The sequence below is a fragment of the Anastrepha ludens genome, chromosome 6, assembly GCF_028408465.1.
Source record: "Anastrepha ludens isolate Willacy chromosome 6, idAnaLude1.1, whole genome shotgun sequence".
NCBI classification, from domain to species: Eukaryota; Metazoa; Arthropoda; class Insecta; order Diptera; family Tephritidae; genus Anastrepha; species Anastrepha ludens.
The window spans coordinates 35254262-35277244 of NC_071502.1; the positions used below are offsets into that span (position 1 = coordinate 35254262).

General features: G+C 36.2%; 1 protein-coding gene across 4 annotated transcripts in view; it reads right to left on the reverse strand.

Annotated features, from left to right (window-relative positions):
* Positions 1 to 22983, reverse strand: part of LOC128866268 (solute carrier family 28 member 3) — a 31857-nt gene that overhangs the window by 1401 nt on the left and 7473 nt on the right. For 3 of the 4 annotated variants that reach the window (XM_054106857.1, XM_054106856.1, XM_054106855.1), the window contains exons 2-6: positions 9343 to 9396; positions 9238 to 9279; positions 4665 to 4818; positions 2684 to 2888; positions 1543 to 2307 (exon numbers count right to left, since the gene is read on the reverse strand). In XM_054106857.1, coding sequence (XP_053962832.1) covers positions 1543 to 2307; positions 2684 to 2888; positions 4665 to 4818; positions 9238 to 9279; positions 9343 to 9396 — 1220 coding nt within the window. Of the gene's footprint in view, positions 1 to 1542; positions 2308 to 2683; positions 2889 to 4664; positions 4819 to 9237; positions 9280 to 9342; positions 9397 to 18703; positions 18720 to 22983 lie in introns of those variants that run through there. The other variant, XM_054106858.1, reaches the window with a different exon arrangement.

Sequence of the window (22983 nt, forward strand, 5' to 3'; positions counted from 1 at the left end):
CATCGTCCACAAGGAGTTTGTACCTCCAGGAAGCACTGTAAACGCGGCATTTTACAAAGAAGTGCTCCTTCGGCTGAAAAACCGCGTCGCCCGGGTTCGGCCCGACCTCGTCAACAATTGGACCCTTCATTACGGCAATGCGCCGGCGCACACCGCCTTCCTCTGCACCTCTACATTGGCCAAGATGGGGGTTCCGGTGCTTCCCCACCCTCCCTACAGCCCAGACCTGTCCCCTCCGGACTTCTTCTTGTTCCCGCGCCTGAAAAGAAAGCTGAAAGGGAGGCGTTTCGACTCCATCGAGGCGATCCAAAAAACTGTGACAGCCGAATTGAACGCGATTCCGGCGGATGAGTTTAAAAAATGTTTCCTGCAGTGGAAGGACCGCTACCAACGGTGTATTGACGCTCAAGGGTTCTATTTTGAAGAATATTAGTTGTATAAGCCAAAAGGTTTAATAAAACTGCTTAAAAAAAATAAGGCTCATTACTTTTCAATTAAACCCTGTAGGGTGTGTCACCGGTCGTCTTCGTCTGGCTCATCTAAAGGCCCAGAAACATGCTGAGAGGGGTGTTGGATGAGTAGGTTTTAAAGGGCATGTGAAAAGGTGGTTAGTGTGGTGCGGGGTGCCTTCACATGCCGATGAGCTCGCTAAGGCTGGTATTCGCCTGCCGAGATTGAGACATATATACCCATCACTCTCCTTTCTGAAAACGGAACTGAATGAGGAACTAGCTCTGGAAACGGAGTCCATATGGGAACACTCAATCTCGTACAAAACTACCAAAATTATGCTAAGGACTTGGAATACCAAAACTACCAAGTTTATTTCATCACCGTCGAGAAAAAAAAACTGCAAAATATTGGTTGGAGTACTGACGGGACACTGTTTCAGCGCACATCACACAGCCAAAACGGGATTAGTCCAGAGGGATGCGTGCAATACATGCAACGAAGCGAATGACAGCGGTACTTTGGAACCCTTAACACATGGGCTGAAAAGTCCTGAAAGCTGAAAGTGAAAGTATTTACAGTCAACCACTGCATCGGTATTTGCAAACCGTAAATTTAAATTAAAAGTCTGACGCTGTTCAAAAGTCAGAAGATATGAATACTGAAAGGATACATCAAGTAGGATGTCAGCGCTTTTGGCGAATTTAAGCAGTGCTGGGAGACGTCCTCCAGACCCTCAAACAATGGGGCTCCCAGGCATATTAGACACGCTTTTAATAATGCCGGACAAACGCACAGAAGGTGTTCTAAAGTTTCCTCAACATCCTCTCTGCATTTCCTGCATTTGTCCGTGTTAGCAATCACTATCTTTACGCATGTGCAGCCAATAGATTATGACCTGTTAGCATACCTATGATAGTTCTGTAGTTATAGTATTTATAAGGTGGCACAATATTAATCACCCTATCGGAAAATTTATAATTTTTGCAAATGGCGTCGTACGTCAATCATATTTGACACTTGTAAAAAAGCTATTTAAGAAACCAAATTGGATGATTAATTTTTGTATGTGAATGTTATTGACAGACTTACGATTTCTCCAACTCGATATTTTTCGATGTAGTTTGACTTTCCTCCGTTTCGGGCATGTAAAGTTTTGAAAATGCCAATGCTGCTGGTGCCGCCATAACGCTCGAAGTAATTAGGTGAGCTGCTGAAGCTCCGAAGGATAAGTATGCTGCCAAGACCGTGCCGGAAACAGTTGCAAATCCAGAGGCCATTATAGAATGCAATTCACTAGCGGTGAGCTTCTTAATATATGGCCGAACTAGCAGTGGACTCTCAGACATGCCTAGAAATATATTAGCCGCTGATGTCACACTTTCACAGACTGTCGTACCCAAAATTTGTTGTAACAACCATCCGAGTTTCACGACTATCCATTGCATGACACCCCAATAGTGTAAGATTGAAATGAAGAAACTGAAGAAGAATATAACTGGCAAAATGGCAAAAGCAAAGATGGAATCATTAACAAGTGAATCGCCAAAAACGAAACGACTTCCTTCGTCAGCAAATGTTAGAAAGGTTGTAACTTTATCGCCGATACATTGGAAAATTTTGCGGCCCACTTCCCACCGAAGGCAGAGCACTCCCAAAATAAACTGGCACACTATTCCGGATATGACAGTTCGCCAGTTGATTGCTTTGCGGTCATAAGAAAAGATATAACCAGCCAAAATGAAGGCACATGGCGCCACCAGCGATTTTAATTTATTTCTATCGTCCTTGGTTTCAAAGAACAAAAATACCACCAGCGCTATAAGAAGCGTTACCAGCATAATACTCGATACAATCCTAGAGAAGCAGAGAAATCGCAAATATGAAATTAATATAAATTTATGTTTACATACATATATGTACATATGTACTTATGCATTAGGGCGGGTAAATTTCTATGGAACGGATCTTTCCGACATCGTTCTTAGCAGATTCGGATTCTACATTGAATTCTAAGATAAAAAATCACCAAATTTTTAAAAAGCTATCTTTAGTTAAAGCGAAGTTGATATGAAAGAAATTTATCCGCCCTAATGGAAGAAGTTCATTTGCATGCCTGGCGGACGACACAGATAAAAATAAAAAATTTCAACAAACTTTGAGCAATAAATAAAATAATAATTTCACTTATTCGTCAATATTTTCGTGGTGATATTTCATTGTATTTACTTACCTCGTTCTACTGAAAGTTTTCCACCATTTTCCAAATGGGGAAATATATTGCCTTTTTAACTGTTTCCCTATAGTTGGCTTCACGACTTTATAGTAGAGAAGACCCAAATAAACAAATCCCAGTATTAGCACCAGCATTCCATAACCACTGCAGAACTGGATACCACACAGCTGATTTGGGCTATTCGAATCGCAGTCGTTATTCGCTGCGCAAAAATTAAATGAATGTTACATATTTATATACACAGTGGCGGTAAAAATAATAGCAGCACGACATAGTGCAATGTTGAGAAAATTTTTTTATTTTATTTAATTTTTTTTTATAAAAATGTAGTTCATGCCACAACAAAAGCTTTATAATGCAAAGTCCCAAACATAGTACAAAATTTAAAGAAGCTTTCGTAAAAATTTCAGAATTTTAAGTCAGAATTTAGAAGAAAATTCTGGATGTGCAATTTTGAAGCCCATTAATTTTTAAATTGAAATTTGAAATTCGAGTCAAGGAGCACCAAGAGATTTGGTGGCTCTTAAGATACTCAGGCTAAAAAGCCCATTGTATTTAGAGCTCTGGAAAGAGGGAAAGAGGTATTAGAGAAAGAGATAGGAACGAATAGAGATAGAGATAAAGGTAGTTAGTCCTCTGAGAATTTTCCAGATTCTTTGGGAAATCTGTAAATATTCTCCAGTTTTTGAGAACGAATATTACGTCTTTCCTTCCAAATTTTAGTAGAAATTTTGACAGTTTTCTGTTCGGAATTGTCACAAAACACTTTGCCGTTCTGCAGCACTCTAGACCGGACCATCGCTCTTTATGTAAATTGCACACATAATCGCTGATCCAATTCATGATTCCTGCGGAACTGATTCCGATTATTGGCTCTGGCCCATGTGGGGGAAACCGTTGATCCACGGTTGGCCAATTCGTCAGCAATTTCGTTTCCTTGGACACTGAAGTGTCCTGGAACCCATATAAGTACAGGCCTGTTCTGTTTTGCAACATAATTAAGCTTATTCTTACATTCTTGAACAATCTTTGAGGTTTGCTTCGCGTTCTCCAGGGCCTTCAGTGCAGCCTGACTGTCAGTGAAAACTCCAATCTGTTTCCCACTCCTCCCGATTATCCATTCGGCTACTTTCAGGATGGCAAAAATTTCCGTTTAGAAAACAGCTGCCATTTCCCCCATAGATTAGTGATACTTAATTTTTGGATTATTATTGTGGCAGTTTGAAGTGGCTCATAATTCGGGTTGACTTTTGATAATAGTTTTTGTTGACGATGTTATGCAATTTCTTCCATACCTTATTTCTTCTTACTCGTGCATTCATTATATTTACAAAACTTTAATTAATGAATGCATGAAGAAGAAATAAGATGGCGAAGAAAACCCGCAGCAGACAAATGGGAGTCAGTATTCTGACTAAAAAGTTTGAAATTTGATTGCCTTTTGTATAAAGTTTGAAACTTAGTGTTGCATGCTTTTTGTTGTAGTATAAACGGAAGTATATTAATAAGGGGTGCCAGATACTGGTCCGTTAAGTCACTTTATTTTGACAAATAAAAATAAAAATTTGTTTTCAGTAAGTTTGTTTACGGTTCTCTTCTAAATTAACCCAATTATTTTTATATTAAAAATAAAACATAGACACTTATGAGTGAATTTTTTTGTTTTAATTCCTTTGACTTTTATTTTTCAACAAATTTAATTTTAAAAATGTTAACATTTTTGTGTGGGTTAATTTCCAGAGAGCGTTAGCCAAAAAATTTGATTTTTTTTTCTTTTTTGTCAGAAAAAGAGGTCGTAGTGCGAGTCGCTTAAGTATGAACAATATTTTTATAAATAATAATAAAAAAAAAAAAATAAAAAATGAAAAAAAAAATATAAAAAAAAATAAAAAAATTAAATAAAGAAAAATAAGTCACCAAAATTTCGCGCTGCTATAATTTTGACCTCCACTATACCTGTATATATGCATACACCTACCGACATCGATATAGTGATATGTCGCATATGCGAAATACCCCCCGACAACGAGGTGAACTAACACCTTGAGACCAGTGTGTGTCGCTTTTTTAATTCTTTGTTTCCTGTTTGGTTTCTTCTTCTCATATTCTATATCAGATTCTATTTTGTCTATCTGAAAGTTAATAAAATATATATATGTATTTGTCTTTACTAAATAATATAAATGTACATCAGAATTTATTAAAGGCAATTAAATAAATAAAGTTTGCTAGGTTTGGTGGCCGAAGATAATTTCAATTACTCCGGTCTAAACTGAAATTAAAAGATGGCAACTGTCATGCTCTCTTCTGTATCCTCTCTTAAACGTGTCAATAAATTTTACAGACTGCTTAAAATTTTGGTGTAGAATACCTTTTAATATTCCGATTTTTTGCCGATGGCTTAAAACTTGACGATAAAGTTGGCTTTGTTGTCTACTGTAAGAAGCCAAAACTAAGCGTTTCCTAATTACTGTAGCGTATTTCAGGAGGAAATTCTAGCCATTAATAAAATAGTTAGCTGGTTAGGCAAAGATGTGACTACCTTTAGAGAAGTCTATATTTACTCCGATAGCCAAGCGGCGATTAAATCTCTTGGTGGGTTTGTCTCTTAACGAGATGGCGGAATATTTCCACATCCATTTGATGTGGGTGCCACGGTATCTTGACATGATACTACTCGCCTCCCTCTCAACCTACAAAAAGCGTGCTAAAAGTAGAATGGTCACTCCCGCCAACACGAGATGGGTTGATAGTCTGACATGTAACACTACAAAAAGAATTTGGCCAAAATGATACGTCAGGCGTGCAAACGGGCTACTTAATCGGTCAAGGAAAAACGTCTCAATGTTTGCTGCTTTGATCTCAAGCCACTGTCTCATAGGTCGACACGGTCAAAGATTGAACGTACCTCATTTTGACTATTGCAGAAGCTGCCAGAAAAAGGAGGAGGAAGAGTCAGTTAGACATCTTCGCTGTTACTGTTCCGCATAGCATGCCACTAGGTTTAGAAACTTTGGCTCATTTTTCTTGAATGATACTGATGACCCTAGGGATATAAGTGTCGGCCAGATCAATGGGTTTGCACTTAAAACAAAATGGTTTAGCGAGGAGTAGCAGATAAATTGCTATTGTAGTATTTCAATGGACCGGCAACGGTCTAAGTGAGTTAGTTTAGAGACTGACTGCCACTTCTACCTACCATACCTACCTGCCTATGTGCTTATAGGTACGAATTTTCATTGTATTTTGGCGAATTTTTTTCTCTAGTCAGGTGTTGCAGTGCACTTTCGGCCTAATTTTCAATTCAAATACTTTTTAATATTACACACAAATTTACTTTTGAATTTAAATATGGAGAAGCAAATTTTTTTATTAAGAAAATTATTTCTTTATTAAGAAATTTATTTTTCAAAAATTCTGTTTCGATGGACCGATGATGCCGCAGTGCTCTATGAACTTCGCAAACAGATTTATGTTTTGCAGAGTCAATTTCCACAATTTGGAAGCGTTGTTTTGGTGTTAAACGATTCATGAGGACTTGCCAAACCTTACCGAGCAGAAATGTCAACACAGTTTGCCATGCTGAGCTGTCAAACCTAGTTATCGATATCGATAGTTTGGATGGATGGAGTTAAAAAGACACCCTATAGAACTATTTAATAAATAGTGATATATAATATAACTACAATACAATAATGTAAAGCACTGCTTTTTCCTTTACAGTTTATTGCTTGATTAATAGCAAAAATAGTCGGTAGATAAATGTAATTTATACTTTTAATGCCATATATTTTTCTCTACAGTTATATTATGTCTAGTCGTGTTGCTGTTTTTTACAATTTTATTTATGGAAATCACTTTTTGCGACAGACATTTTACGATTGCCCTTGATAATATTAAGGACAATTTATATGCAAGGTGCTTTTCAAAGAAGATCTGACTTTGTAAAAATAAATATGCTTCTGGCTTTTTGATGGGCAATTACATATACATGTGTATGTGTCTTAATAATGGATGTTTCACTGAGGTATCGCAGATTTCAGCAAAATTGTAGGCGAATTGATCAAAGATCCGTGAAGAATCCAAAGATTATTGAGCAAGTTTATTCACAGCTTGTCGCGCACAAATTGTTCGACTGCGACTTCTTTTCGTTTCTCAAGTTGAAGTTACCACTTCGTGGAAGGAGATTTCAGTCGATAGAGGAGATGGGACGAAGAAGCTGAAGGCCATCCCTTCGTCGGCCTATCAGGAGTATGTGGAGGACTGGGTTACACGTTGGTACATGTGTGTTGCTTCGGACCGCTCATATTTTGAAGAAAATAAAAAAAAATTGTCTGAAATTTAATACGGTTTTGTTTTATTTAAACATTCCCGGTATTTTCTGATCAAAGGGTACATGCTGCGTTTGGCATTCGAACTCTACTTTGGTCAGTTTCAAACATTGTCTGTCTTGTTTTAAGAATCCTAGCGATTGGACCGTAGAGTTTGCGACTACGTGGTGCCTTCACCAAAGGCGCCAGTAACGAAGACAATATAAGCCTCGCTACAAGTGCTCTGCACAAAACACTTGATCTCAGCGTGGTATTACCTACGCCTTAAATACACAGATACATCGTGGACTTAACCAAAACGGCCCCTACTAGCGTCAGATTTTGTCGAAAGCTCTCGATACTGTGCCACACTACGCTATTAGTAGATGTTGGAAATGAAAATCCTCCTCAGAGGCTGAACAGGTGGTCGGTGAATTATCTGTGCCTTTGGCAATCATCTATAACATTTCGAGATCAAACCTGTAGATAGGGGGGGGGGGGGGAGGGGGGGGGGGAGGGGGGGTGAAGAGGGGGTGCCACAAGTGGTTTCCTTTCTCCCCTATTGTCTAATTTTTACATTTTGAAGCTTCCCCAACCACCACCAGAGTATTTCATTGATCCCTTACGCTTTTGATTGAACGAAGGAGGTCAAAACTCCAACTGCAAGTAAAAATCGTTGACCAACTTATACCAACTGTCGTGTTGGATGTCATTTTCGATTGTTTGGTCTCCTTCTCAGTCGCCTGAACACCACGTTCATAGTGAGGCTTGTATGCTCTCGGTAAAGTAGCATAACACTATGCTCAGCAAATAGTTTGCGCTGTTCCCTTTTGCCATTTGAGCCGACTCCTAAATATATCAGAAGTTATCTCTTCGAAATTACCGACGGGTTATAGGCATATATAAAACAGCGGTCTCAATAGACTACAGACAGGTCTTTAAATACATGACATTAACCATTTCACACGCCCGTTTAACTTCTTAACCTATAATTACGGGCATGGCCCTCGTACGGTTATCGGACCAGAAAGAAATTTTACGCCCAACATTTTCGAAATTAAATCCTGGGTCTACCGTTAGATTATAATACCGACGGCGGATTTGTGAGATGATATAGCAACAACATGAAACATTTGTGGAAGGTATCACACGAGTCATATCCGAATTATCTCGTACGGATAAATTAGAAATGAAGATATTTTTGATTTGCTTTTACCCTTCCAAGGATATTGCCCTCAAAGAGCCCCTTCTACCGTAGAAGGTATCCAAAAATGTTTGACCCATATTTTGAAGAACATCTAATGATCTAAATCACTCATTCTATATGCTTTTAAGGTAAATCCTTGATTGAGCCAGAAAAGAACTGCTTTCAATAAAATATGGAAATTGCTTCTGCCAAAACAATATGTTGTTCTTGTTTTAAGTACATACCTACTTTATTCTATTTATTGTTCTTTAGAACTGTTGAAGAAGTTTTTAATAAGCAAAACGACAAAATCTATGGTAAAACTTCTAAAGACGCAAAAAATGTTGTTACAAAGGGTCAGCATGCCACCATCCAGCCTCCGTAATGGTTTGGTGGGAAGACTCTTGTAAAAAAAAGCCTCTTGTAAGACATTCTCATGGTACACCTTTTTCCCGGGCTTAACCTCTTTTTCGCAGAAATGAAGAGATGTAATTTCTGCGAAAAAGAGGTTAAGACCGGGGAAAAGGTGTACCATGAGAATGTCTTAGAAGGCGTGGCGAAGCAGTTGAGCAGTACTCTCTTCAATGCAGAGCGCTGAACTTCCAGCAAGATTCAGCTCCAGCCCATACGGCAAAAGCCACCCAGTAGTGGCTAAAAAACAATATTCCTGGGTTAATAGTCGCAGAAGACTGGTCGTCTGGAAGTCCAGATCTGAATCTATTGGACTACAGTTTGTGGTCAGGATTAAAGAACATGGCCTGTCGAGGGCCTCACAGAAATGTGGAGAGTCTTAAACAATCTTTGGTTCGTGGAAAGCGTGCGTGCTGCAATAGCTGAATATTTATATTTATATTATTATTATTTTTTTTTTAACATTTGCATGATTAAATCAAAGTAACTTCACAAAGGTATTATAATTTTTTATCTATAATGGACTTAACTTGTGATAGAACCTATGGCAGGACTAACTACATATTTATAAGCTTATCCATAATTTTATACCATATGCAGCCTTTATGTGAATATTTTAAAACTATTTACCTAATTTCGCTTACCTTATTGACATCGTGGTCTGCGCTCGCTACATTTTCTATCGCCTATAAAATGAGAAAAGATTTTAGTTAATTCACAAAAATGGCTTGCAACAACTTATCACATACATCACCAATCTCATATGCATTATTTAGTTGACCTTCCATTTGTTTTTCTGTCATCTATAGAAAAGATAAATAATTAATTGTATCAGGTATTTTAAAGAGTTTGAGAACTTAAAATGATAATAAATAAATAAATAAATAATTGGGGCCTACACTTCTGTTAGGTGTTTGGACGAGCTCCCCATGTATTTGTGGTGTGCGTATTGGTGTTTTTCCACAAATGGAGGGACGTACCGTTTTAAGTCGTCTCCGAAAGTTTGGATTTTTATGAGGAGCTTTTTCATGACCGAAATACACAATAAAATATATTAGAAGAAACAAAAAAAGTTCCTAGCATTTGGTCTGCTATACCCGGAGTTTGGGCACTACCGAATGGTAGATACCGACAAACCAATTCGGCTACGGCGGCTACAAAAACAGAATAATTAGCTTTGGAAGATTTATAAGTTCTGCAATCATATTAGACCCTTGTGAACTAAACAGCCGCATCATACAAACAGACGTGCTATGGAGTGCGTAAAGGTCAAAATAAAGATTTCCATCATTCACACAAAATCATTTTGTTTTTTTTTGGTACTAATATTATTCCAACACGAAATTGATTAATTTTGTGTCATCTTGTGTAAGAAATTGCCCTTACAACAAAAACGTCTCAATATTCATATCTATCATACTTTTGGAGAAACAAGTTTTTAAAATAATAAAAAAATCTACAGTCTTTGCGAACACGCAAACAACGATACGAGATGAAAATTTCTTTGCGTGTTATTAGTCCATAAAATTTAAAAGACAAAATAAATTGTACTAGTTTTATTTTATTTTAAAATTTAAAAGGCGTTACAATAATACTCGAGAATTCATTGGATTTTGTAGACAAGTCTTCGATAAAACCTTCGAAAATAGCCTTAAACAACTGAGTTCTGTGTGTTGGCCACAAAATGGGAACCGATGTTTGATGTCTAAGGCGTTGGCATTATGCATAGTTGTTTTTGCGACAAAGTCTTCCGAATTACTCACACAAATACCCAAAATGTAATTGGTTTTCTGTAATCATATTCTCGTTAAATTTTCTGCTTCACTCTTCTGTTAAGTGTTTAGTCGAGCTCCTCCTCTTGTTTGTGGCGTGCGTCTTGATGTTGTTTCACAAAAGGAGGGACCTACAGTTTTAAGTCGATTCCGAACGGCATATATTTTTATGAGGAGCTTTTGCATGCAGAAATACACTCGGAGGTTTGCCGGTACCTGCCGAGGGGCGACCGCTATTAGCAAAAAAACTTTTTCTTTATTTTTGGTGTTTCACGGAGCTTCGAAATTACGTTCTCCGAATTCCGAATGGTAGTCACGCACCAACCCATTCGGGGTTGGCGGCCGCCTCTGTTTTTGCTGCTTTGTACAAAATCCGCTTTATCAATAACAAGACTTGGATAATTTTTTTTACATCTGCCAGAAAACAATTTAAAATATCAAAATCAAAATCTTCAGTTTCTGGCTTTATTACGTATTTGTTATTGTTATTAACTATATTGGGTTCTCCATCTTCACTTTCCGAAGAACTGTTTTCTCTCTATCTCTGTTGTCTGTCTTTGTGGTCCATTGTGGTATTTCCATGTGTGAAATGTGCACCAGCACATTAAAAGCACGCATTATTTTTTAATGGCTACAAATGTTTATATTCTTTCTTACAGTTTCTCGATTATTTGACGTCGCTCGGCATTTGATAATATTGCCCTTTTATTGTTATTAATTGCTTTCTTTCTTCCTCTATATTTTTTGGCACGTCAGCGCACGATAAGACACATGTAGATTTCGCAGATTGTCCAGTATGGGTTTCCGCACTAAATAATCTTATAATCATCACCATAAATTCCCAGAGTTCCAGTGTGGAAGATAGGGCTAAATAATCTTACAATACTGCGAAAGAATTTTCGCAATTTTGTGCTTGTTGAACTTTGAGCCCGCGTTTCTCGAATTGTGTTGAAAATAATTCATTAGTATAAAATGTAAAATAAAGAGACATATAAGTATATATATGTATTTAATTAAAACGCTTTATATATATGTTCCTATATTTGTAAATAATAATTAGCCTACATAACTTTGAGTGATACAAGTTATCTTCCACATTGACTTTCTGGAAGCCCTATAAAATTTTGACCCCATTTGACCTCTTTCAAATTAAGAAAAATAGGTGGATGTCTATTTAATGAGTTATTGGCAATTTATTTCAAATTGCGATTTTTTCGTTTTAAGAGTAATTCCACTTTTTTTAAGCATCCTCGGTATAAAAAAAACGATATGTTTGAAATATGGCGAAAGGAATGTTTCCAAAAAGAATAAAATTTGATGCCGTTTTTAATCATGTTCTTGGAAAAATTAAGGACATTAATATTTCTGATGAAATGAAGAAGGATTTAAGGCAAAACATAATTTTTTTTACTGCACAATTAACGTAAAAGTGGAAAAAATGCCACATAAAAATAAACGACTTTAAGGATTAAAATCATGTGTGGGTAAATTCGGAGTTAAAGTTGGTGGTAAATAGCATTCCCAAAAAACAACCATTGTTGGTCGTCCACGTATGCCATTCAGCGAAAAATCAGAATTTGGCAAAAAAAAAAACTGAGAAAGCTGATACTAATCTTCTTTTACGTGCAGCAGCAATATCGGCTCGTAAGCAAGGAGATACCGATTTGCCTGCAATCCTGAAAGAAAGTATGGAAAGTCCAACAAGCTCCCCAAGATGCATATTCAAGCTACCAAATCGCCAATTCAACTTTCTGCACATGCGGTTTTAGCTTTCTTTCTTCAAAACAGTTTTTCAAAAAGGCGGTACAACGTAATACGGTACGAAAATAAGTTAAAAAACTGCGGTATTTATCCAGACTATTCTAAAATTACAGCCGCTAATCAAATGTCGACCTTAGGGTATAGAAGCGAAAGATACCCTTGTAAAATTTTCGTTGTAATCTGAAAGAATTGTTGAGATGCAAAAAGAAGTTTTTCAAGCACTAATGGAAGAAGAGAGCTTGGAGTCTGTTAGACGTATTTAATTGGGTTGTCGATACTTCAAATCCATTAATTTCCGCACTATTCTTAAATAGACGCTTACAAAAGCGCAAACCTTCCACACTTCCTTCAGAAGTAATTGAACTATTATGTTGCTCAGAATTTAATCTTAACAACCAAGACGATGAAATTAATGAAAATAAAGATGTTATATTTAAAGTAAATCTACAAAATGAATTAGATATAAGCAATTAATAATGTTTTCTATAATTAAAAATAAAAATAAATGAATTGTCACGTTTACATTAAGGGGTTATACGCAGTTATGAAGCAAATAAAAGACGGGTTGTCAAGGATTTATACTGAAGAAACTTCAGAATATTTTAATTTGAAAATTTTTGGCGGTTATAAAAGCATCCTTCAAGAACGTAACAAAATTTTTTATTTATGAAAATGTTGATTATAGAGCGCGCTGCAGGCGATTTCTGGAACCTCCTTTAAAAAAAGACGATTTACGGTGTACATCGTAACTCAGGATTGGATTATCTGAAATCAAAAAACCAAACAAATTTTGTTAATATATTAGATTATCTAGTAATTAATCGTTCGGCTAATCAAAATAGTGAATTTTCACAAAATGGCAGCTTTTAAAAGAAATGATTTCGATTTTTACGTTAAAATTTGGCCGTAAATTGATTATAAAATGGAAAATAAGTATCAGATTTACAAAAGGAACGATTAATTACTAGAAAATGTATCTTTAAAGATTGAGTTAAAACGGTTGACCGATCAAACAAGCCGTTTTCGAGATATCGTGTACTCCGACTTGAAAAATGCCGTTTTGAAAAAAACACGTTTAAAGTTTCAATACCTACCTTAAAACGTGCCGAGGCATCTCTACATATTTAGGTATAACTCCGAAAGTATTGCTTAGATCAACTTCAAATTTCGTGCGTATACTTTTGAATATATGTACATTACAAAAATGCAATAAAAAATCGATTTTTTTGAAAGTCATAACTGCGTATAACCCCTTAATTTTTGCAAAAGGGTTAATTTTAATTTGTGGTCGTTAATCGGTTAAATTCTACTTTTTTTTTTTAGATTTATTCTTACTAGTGAATTTCTGACTAGTTTTGGTTTGAATATCACGATTTTCTAGCTGTAATTAATTTTGCACAGAAAAAGTAGTCATTTGACCTACAGATAAAAGCCCTTTTTCACCTAAGATTGGGGGCAGAGATATTTGTCACATTTTTTGTTTTTATTTTATTTTATGAAAAAAAGCCATACAAGGAAACAAAACAACTAACATAACGTCAATATCGCGAAAAAAATTAGAAAAATGTGACAGTAGAGAGAATTCGGAAGAACAACATTACTCGTATAACTGAAATCTATGCTTCCGCTGATACTCGTAGTAGTTATTGACAAACAGCTAAGATTTTTCACATTGTTCACTTGTTTCAATTTATTTTTTTCTCCTGTTAAATATCGAATAACCTGAACGGCGACAATAATTCATCAAAACAAACACAGCGGATGGCAATAAAAGGTTTGTGGTGGTTTATTATTTGGATCGTATAATGTTGATTTTAGTTTTTTGTTTTTTGTTTTTTGTTTTTGCCACCATAAAATAATTGAAAACGATAAATCCCGAAATTTTATAAGAGGTTTACGAGAGCAGATAAAGAAAAAATCAACATGCCATAAATCCATAAGCTTTAGAGTATAGCGAGATAAATTTTCACATAAAAAATTACGTTTTGCAACTATCGCTCAATATCAACAACTTCCTTATTACAAGATATACCCACACCATGCTAAGATATATGTAAATAATTCATAAGACTTATAAGAATTCATTCAACGCAAATGCAGTATTAATTTTCTCAATGGTTACCGATGGGGAAAAATATTTAGGGTTAGTTGTTGTTTTTTTTTGGAGTAACTTTAAAACACTAGAAATATCTTTCAGGAAGCTTTTCAAAAATATAAATGTAAAATTTGAATAAGAAGCAGGGCAAAAGTAGGATGCATTTTGGAAAAGTGCCAAATTTCTTTTTTCGTTTTTTTTCTTTCTTTTTCTTTTTTCGTTTTTTTTTTACTTAAAGCACATCTAAACAACTGCAAGAGCATTCGCGTTGTCCGCTTTTTTGTTTCGCATGTTAACAGTATGACGATCGCAACGAAATAATGGTTCATGGATTTGTGTACAGTGTGTGTGCTACGGATTAGGTACAAATCGCTGGGAATTGTGCCCTGTTTATGGCCAGCCTTATAATTTATGTTCACGCCCGAGCGCGTTTGTTGCGTTTTTTGTTGAAGTAGCGGCAGAATTTAATGTTACAACTATGTGTGTACATTTGTACGTTACCAGCTGTGTAGATGAGGTAGCGAATTCCCTCTATTTGCCATAAGCGTTGGTACGACCATGACAATTTTCACTCGTACATGCACCTTAGAGCGTCTCACGCAATTATTATCGTAAAAAGCATCAGTTCAGAAATAATTGACATATGGTAATAAATCAATCATATCTGTAAATTTTACGAAGGTGGTAAGGCTGGAAAGATGATATATATAAACGTGTTGGTACTATGTTTCCAAAGTTCTGTGGTCCTTCCCGTGCGTGTAATAAAATTTAGTGTTTTAAAATACTCACTCACACTAAATGAAGTTTTATAGAATATTGTATATGGTTCGATTTTGAAAACACTTATCCAACATATCTTCAACCAATTTACTTCTTTACCATTGATATTTTTTCGCCTTCTTAGAATCGCATCTTCTAAGGGTTTTATAGAAGCAAAATTGGCTTGTTTCATTTCATGCAAAATACACTTTTTATATTTTCGGCATTATTTTATGATAGACTTAGGGATATACAATAAATCTTTTTTTCTTATAATACTCTCGATAGTTAAAAAAGAGTGTTCACAATATAAAAATGTACGTTTGGGGACTGGACAACATTCAGCCACATTAAAGCTAATTTCGAATTCTTACTTTGTCCAGTGCACATATCGCTGTAGGCTATTACAAGTTAGTTAGGTTAGTTTGGATTGGGCAGGTATTGGGGTAAGACGTGTTTCGTGATTTGCGCTAAGTTAGAAAAAAAGCAGTATGGTTCGGTAATTCGCTTTTTGTTTTTGGATGCGGAAAAATGGGCAGAGAAAAAAGCAAATTTGGTTGCTGTCTATGGAGACGCTTCACCATCTACGACCACAATAAGATATTGGAAATTAATATTTTATTATGTAGGCCCGATGGGTGCCACGATTGCTCACAGTGGACAAAAAGCGGATGTGGCTGTTAACTTCAAAGCAGTGTTTGGAGCAATTTAAACGAGATCTGACGGATTTTTTGCGTCGAGTTGTCATCGTTGTGACCGCAGTTTGTTGTGCTCCTTTACAGAAAGCACCTGTGCCTCGTTATGTACAGGATTCCGCACTCGAAGTGTAATCAACTTCAGATCGCATAGGCATCAGCTGTGGGTAGTTGGCTAAATGACAGTCCAGAGCCCGCGGAAGCGAGCCGAGAGTGAACGCGGCCGCTGTAGCCGAATGGGTTGGTGCGTAATTATCATTCGGAATTCAGAGAGAACGTAGGTTCGAATTTCGGTGAAATACCAAAATGAAGAAAAATATTTTTCTATCTGCGGTCGCCCCTCGGTAGGCAAAGGACCTCCGAGTGTATTTCTGTATTTCCAAAAAGGGTGTACGCGCCAATTAGATTCAAAAGACGCTTGATCTCCCACCAAAGCAGCAACAAGTCCGACTTGACAGAGCGAAGGAGTTGCTTCGCTTGGCCAAAAGCGGTCTATTTCCGAACATTGTGTTTTCTGGCGAGAAGATTTGAGACATACGAGAATTTGAGTCATCTATTGGGCACCAGGTGGCAGCACTGACCACAGGTAATGGTTTGCGCCGCTGTAACTGCAGATGGGCGCTCTCCAATCGTTTTCACCGAGCCTGGCGTCAAGGTAATTGCGAAATACTATCGTGAAAGTGTTCTGGAGGTTGCTTTGAAACCGTGGGCAGACAAACATTTCGATGGCAGACCATGGGCGTTTCAATAGAACTCGGCACCGCCTCACAAAGCTTAAGTGAACCAAGAATGGCGAAAAAAAACAGATTCACCAATCTCGAGGCGCTGAAAAAAGCCGTTGTCCGCGAGTGGGTCAAAATACCTGCAAGTCACATTCGGGCAGTTTGCGATTCGTTTCTGGACCGTCTCAAGGCCATAGTCAACGCAAAAGGAGGTCATATCGAGCGAAAGTAAATAGATTCTTAATTTTGTATTATTTTCACACATTTATTTACTTTGAATTTAATGAAATAATTTTCCAAACTAAGTTTTTGGCCTTTTTAATTGGTTACACTTCGAGTGCCGGACCCTGTAGTCGTTGTTGATAGGACATCAGGAGGCATCCCGTCGCAGTCCGAATAGCAGTGCTTTGGCATGTCTGAAGCTTTTCAGCAACCCCTTTAATCTGCTTTGAAAACTTTTCAAGTTATAATCACTCAATTGTTCATCATCACGCAATCGAATTAAAAATCAATGAACGCGCGCCACGTATCTATAATTTTTTTGCACAGTTGAAGTCGAAATGTTCTTTATCATACCGCGTATTATCTCGTATTAGCTAATTTGTGAATGTATAAGCACACACATACATATTTTCATTGGAGTATTTTAACGCACACGACATTTGTGTTAACAAAAAATGTAAACAAACAATCAGTGCTTGAGCTGTATTTGTAAGGGCTACCAAACTTTGGCGGGGGATGCAAATGATAACTTGAAATAAAAATCGTGCATCTTGATGTTGTTACACAAATGGAGAGACCTACACTTTCAAGCCGACTCCGAACGGCAAGTGGTTTTTATGAGGAATTTTTCATGGCAGAAATGCACTCGGAGGCTTGCCATTACCTGCCAAGGAGCGACCGCTATTAGAAAAAACTATTTTCTTAATTTTCAACTGCATCAAAAAGTGAAAATCTGAAATTTTATCACTTATGTTATTTTGGCGGTTGACCAAACATATTTCAGATGAATTCGAAAATTATTTACCTGCCTTTAGTTATTTTTAAAACAAACGAACAAAAATTGATTAATAGGTTATTATAACCGTGGGGTCTATTGCTGGTACGTCATACACAAACATACACAAATGCCGCATACACTCTGAGAAAAGTAATTACCCTTCAATGTAGTTTAGATTTTCAAAGTAATTCAAATTTTTTTAGTTGATAACAGTTGTTGATAAAATTTTACCCCTAATGATAATATGTATGTATGTCTGCACATTATGGTAGGTCAAATTGTTCGGAGGAAAATCTTTCGTTAAGTAGCATGGCATTTTGTGATTCTATTCTATAGAAAATAAGATTATATAGATAAAAAAATAATAAATAATAATAAATAAAAAAAAACTCTTCATAAAAAATATCAGATGTTCGGAGTTGGCTCCATTTGTGGAGGAGCTCGGCCAAACACCTAACAGAAGTGTACGCGCCAATAATTTTTTTCATAGATACTAAGTTTCGGGCACACGCATTTTTAAGTGATAAATTTACCATTGCACAGAATTTTATTTTCTTTACTTTTTAATACAAAATTTCATCTTTCCGACACTTTTGCATACATAATGGCTTTGCTTTAAAAATTTTAATTTAATTTTATAATTATTTACTATTTTCTGCTTTGAAAGTCCTTTAAAGCGCTTCAATGGGGATATAGGTACTTTATGTTGTATGTTAATGAATTTGTATGTGTGAAAATTTTAGTGAGTGAAAAGCTCCCTCTAGCCAGTACGCATTACCTGCCAGTGCCCGATCACTCACATGCCTTCACTATAAATGACATATCAAAGGTATAGTAATCTTTTTAATGAAAGTAAAATTGGATGTTTGGCGGCAGCCGTGGCCGAATGGAATGGTACGTGCCTACCATTCAGAATTCAGAGAGAACGTGGGTTCGAATCTCGGTGAAACATCAAAATGAAGAAAACATTTTTTCTAATAGCGGTGGCACCTCGGCAGACAATGGCAAACCTCCGAGTGTATTTCTGCCATGAAAAAGCTTCTCATAAAAAAATATCTGCCGTTCGCAGTCGGCTTAAAACTGTAGGTTCCTCCACTTGTGGAACAACATCAAGACGCACGCACAAATAGGAGGAGGAGTTAGGCAAACACCTAACAGAAGTGTATGCGCCAATTATTTATTTGTTTTATTATCATTTTAGGTCCAAACTCTAAAAAAAAACACCATATATATGGGAAGTTGGTGAAAATTCAATATTTTTTTAAAATAAATTTTCTATACAAATATTTTCCGATATTTTACAAACCTATAAACGATCCAAAAATGCCTAGAGAAGTAGGCACTGTCCAGAGTTAGATCTAAGGGAGTCGTATAAGCTTCCAGACTACTGCAGTGTATTCCAGGCAGGGAGGGGGTGGCACCATGTGGGTGTACTATTTCAAAACGCATAACCAATCAACTCCATCTGGTAGCGCTTTGTACATATGCGGCCTATGCGTGACTTCAATTCAACCAGGTCAACCTAACCTAACCTTTACAAACTTGTTGCATAATAAGTTTTCTAATTGATGTCATTTTTAAAACCGTATGTATGACAAACCTAACCTAACCTAATTAATGTAAAAAAATCGTAAGGTTTCGAATGAATTTTTGCTGAAATATTTTAAAAAGTATAAAAGTCTGTAAGTTAAAATTTGTTTAAAAATAACTCATCGAAAATTTTAAATTAACGCACATGTTTTCGAGGCAATATTGCATAACTAACTTTCAAAATTGGCCAATGACATATAAAACATCGAAATTCAACTTAGGGCAGCCTACTTGGGAAAACTGGATTTAATGGAACAACCAGTCACGTGTCTACGTGTTTAAAAAAAAAAACGATTGAATTCATTTGAAACTTATCCTCTCTCCAATTCCTATTCTATTTTAATAATTTCGACACTCGGCCATAACTTCGGTCTCACTTACGAAAGGGCGTGTGCTTCCTACAAAATGAGCTAACCTAATGCGAATTCATACATATATATACAAACATATGCGCCTATATGAACTCGTTATATGAAAAAAAACTCATACCTGCTTGTTGAATACGAGTTAGTCACAATGCGTTGTAAAAACTTGATAGGTAAATTTTGAATTTAGTCAAGTGGCCCTAATAGCAGAAGTGTGATAATGCGACTATTCTAAGCGTTGCCATAAAACTGAAGAATTAGCTGATAACCGTACCGCGTGCCTTTTACTTTATTTATTTTTCATTAACCATATTTTAAAACATATGTCTGAAGTATAGGTAAGTTTGTGGATCTATAATTAAAAATTAAGTGACCAAGAGTTATTTTCAATTGCGAAACAGACGTGCTTCATTAGGAAATATGAACTGGCAATCAGCTTAAGTAGGAATAACAATTTTAAATACATACTTAATAGAATATTAAATACAATGTTTACTAATTAATAATAAGAGCACGACAAATTAAAAATGTTAGTATAGAGTATCCTACAACAAAAACCATACTACATATGGGCTGAAAATTCCAGGGCCTATCAAAGAAAACACGTTTTTTTTATTCAAAATTAACTTTATTCATCAACGTAATTTCCATCAAGAACAACACAATCATTCCAGCGACGCTGTAACATTTCAATACCACTTTTGTAGAACGATTTATCTTTTGCCGCAAAATAGGTCTCAGTTTCCGCGATAACCTCTTTATTTAGACGAAATTTCTTACTGGCGAGCATTTTTTTAGATCTGCGAACAGTCAGTAGTCGCTGGGAGCCAAATCTGGCGGATATAGTGGATGTGGGAGTAATTCGAAGTTAAATTCATATCGTTTTGCCATTGTTTTGATCGACTTGTGAGTTGCATTGCCTCAGAATCATTATCACGTTCTTGTTTTTGGCCAACAGTGAGCAAAGGCGGCACCCACTTTGAAAAGAGATTTCTCATAGTTAAATGCTCATGCCAACAGGTTCTTTTGATATCTTTACGATGTCAGCTAACTCACGCAAGTTCACTTTTCGATCATTCAAAACGGTTTTGTGGACTTTTTTTGATATTTTCTGGTATTATTTGGACGTCCAATTGCGTTATGCATCATCGGTGCCTCTACGACCACGATTGAAGGCAGCAAACTATCGTTTTGTTGTTTATTCTGATAGAGCGGAGTTCACATAACAATTTTCAAGCCATTGCATCGCTTGATCGGTATTATTTTCCATCAAAATGCAGTGTAAAATTAAAACACGAAATTATTTTCGATCCATTGAAAATAAAAATATTAGCGTCACTTTTAGCACAATAACTCACGAACTAATAGAATAGAATATTATTAAATTTTAACAGCTGCCCTCATCTTGCAAAGGGCATGGCATTCACAGAGAAAGAAAGTTTCCTTTTTCTCCGGTTGAATACAATTAACGACAGTATAAATTGTAAGATATGCCCATTTTGGCTGCCTGCTCTACTATGAACCAGAAGCCAGTTATCACTGCCGTGAGTCTGCGGCATACCTTTGTTTCATATTTGTCAATATTGACGTTTGTACGTTCGCTTGTGATTTTAGGTGGGCCATAACGTTCAGCTGACTGTGCTTTACTTGTATATGAAAGAAAAATCGTATGCGAAAAAAACCTAATGTCAAAAGTTAACAGGAATTTCATTTTACTTATTCAATAAAATTTAATGCGCTATAAAATTGCATACCTTGAAGTTTTCTAAAGATTCTGATTAAAAAGTTAAAAATTGCCTTATAAAATTTTTAAAACCATTAAAAAAATAATATAGGTACAAAAAAAGATTCAAACTCCCTATGTCGGTCGTCGCACTCCTTTTATTCTTCAAGGCTGTCAATAAAAATGATGTTACTAATTACAGGCCTATTTCCAAACTATCTACGGCATAAAAATATTCGAATTTATTATCAAACAAAAATTGTATTTTGCCGTAATGGGTTACATATCCAATAACCAGCGAGGTTTCATGGTTGGGTGGTCAACTGTCACTAATTTTGCTGTATTTATAGAATTTTGTATGTCTGCTTTCAATGTCAGGCTCCAAGTCGATGGGTGGTCAACCGCCACTAATTTTGCTGGAATTTGGGGAATTTTTCATGTCTGCTTTTAATGGCAGGCTCCAAGTTAATACGGACTTTTTTAAGGCGTTTGACAAGATGAACCATTTAACTTTAATCTCCAAATTGCATAGTTTTGGGTTTCACTCCATTTTTTTTTTGCCTTTACGTGTGCAGTTGTTGTCGACAATGTTTATTCTCATTCCTTCGTTGCCTCTTCTGGTGTGTCCCTCAGGGCAGTATTCTGGTTCTTAAGGTTAAAATAGAGGTGCCATATCGAAACGCCATAATCTTAACCATGGTCCTCACCATAACGATATTTACTATCATCTTTTATTGGTGCCATAGCCATATACAGTTGACATTTACATACATTGTAATTTGTTTGTTAATTGCGAAAGTGCAGGAACTAAAGAAAAGATAACAACATGAGCAGTGGCGAGGAAATTAGTAATTTATTCATTCATATATGGTATACCACAATCAGCTGTTTATGGTTACGGCGAAAGACTAAAATTAAATTGGTCTGTAATCGATTACAGTGTTGCTCATAAGTTGGTTCAATCAACAGATTTATGTGGTTATGGTTATGGCACCTTTAATTTAACTTTTGCTCTTCATTATCTTTATTAAGGGTATATGAAAACACCCCCTACAATTTTCGAAACTGCTTTTATATGCAGACGGCTTAAAATTTTTTGTCATTCCGACTGGAGTAAGCTCTAGGCAGATCTCAATCAAAAATAAGAAAACAAAAGTTTTAGGAAATGCTTTCAGATATCGTTTCCTTCGTTACTATATTTGCTGTCTCATATTTAATTAAGGAATCGCGTCTCACCATTGAATGAGTTTTGTATCTGGGTGTAATTTTTGATTCAAAATTCTTGTCTCTGAACCATTTACTAGTGAATTATTTAATTTCTAAGTCATATCCGACTCTTTGTTCAGACTTTACTAATCCATATACGCTAAAGTTACTATCATATTTACCTACTCGCGCGACCGAAGTTCGAATATGCTGCCAATTGGTGCCGCATCACCTTTAGCATATTAATATAAGCAATTTCACGCTCATTCACTGATTTTCGTGAAGTTTTGATGTTCCGTATTTAGCCTTCGTTGATTTCCAGAGATGAATATCCAGAATTTTTTCAGTTATTTCAGACTCGCTAGTATACCAAATAGCCGTTGAAAGAAATTAACTTGCAAAATCATCCATTGAAGTCGAAAAAAATAATTCTGGATAACGGCGTCACTCCCTTAACTGTGAGCCTTTTGATTTACAAATCGTTTTAGGTTGCCACCGACTCCGACTACAACTCTTTTGGCGTGGTGTTTCAGAGAGAAATATTAATCGAGGGACTATGAATCGGTTTCTAAAGGTAGAAGTAGACCCGGAACAAATCACAAAAGTTTTGCATTGTAACATAAAGAATGAAGCAACAGGAAAAAGGGTGAATTTTCTTTGCTCAACAAAGCTGCAAAGCTGTATTTTTAACTGGGTTTGCAA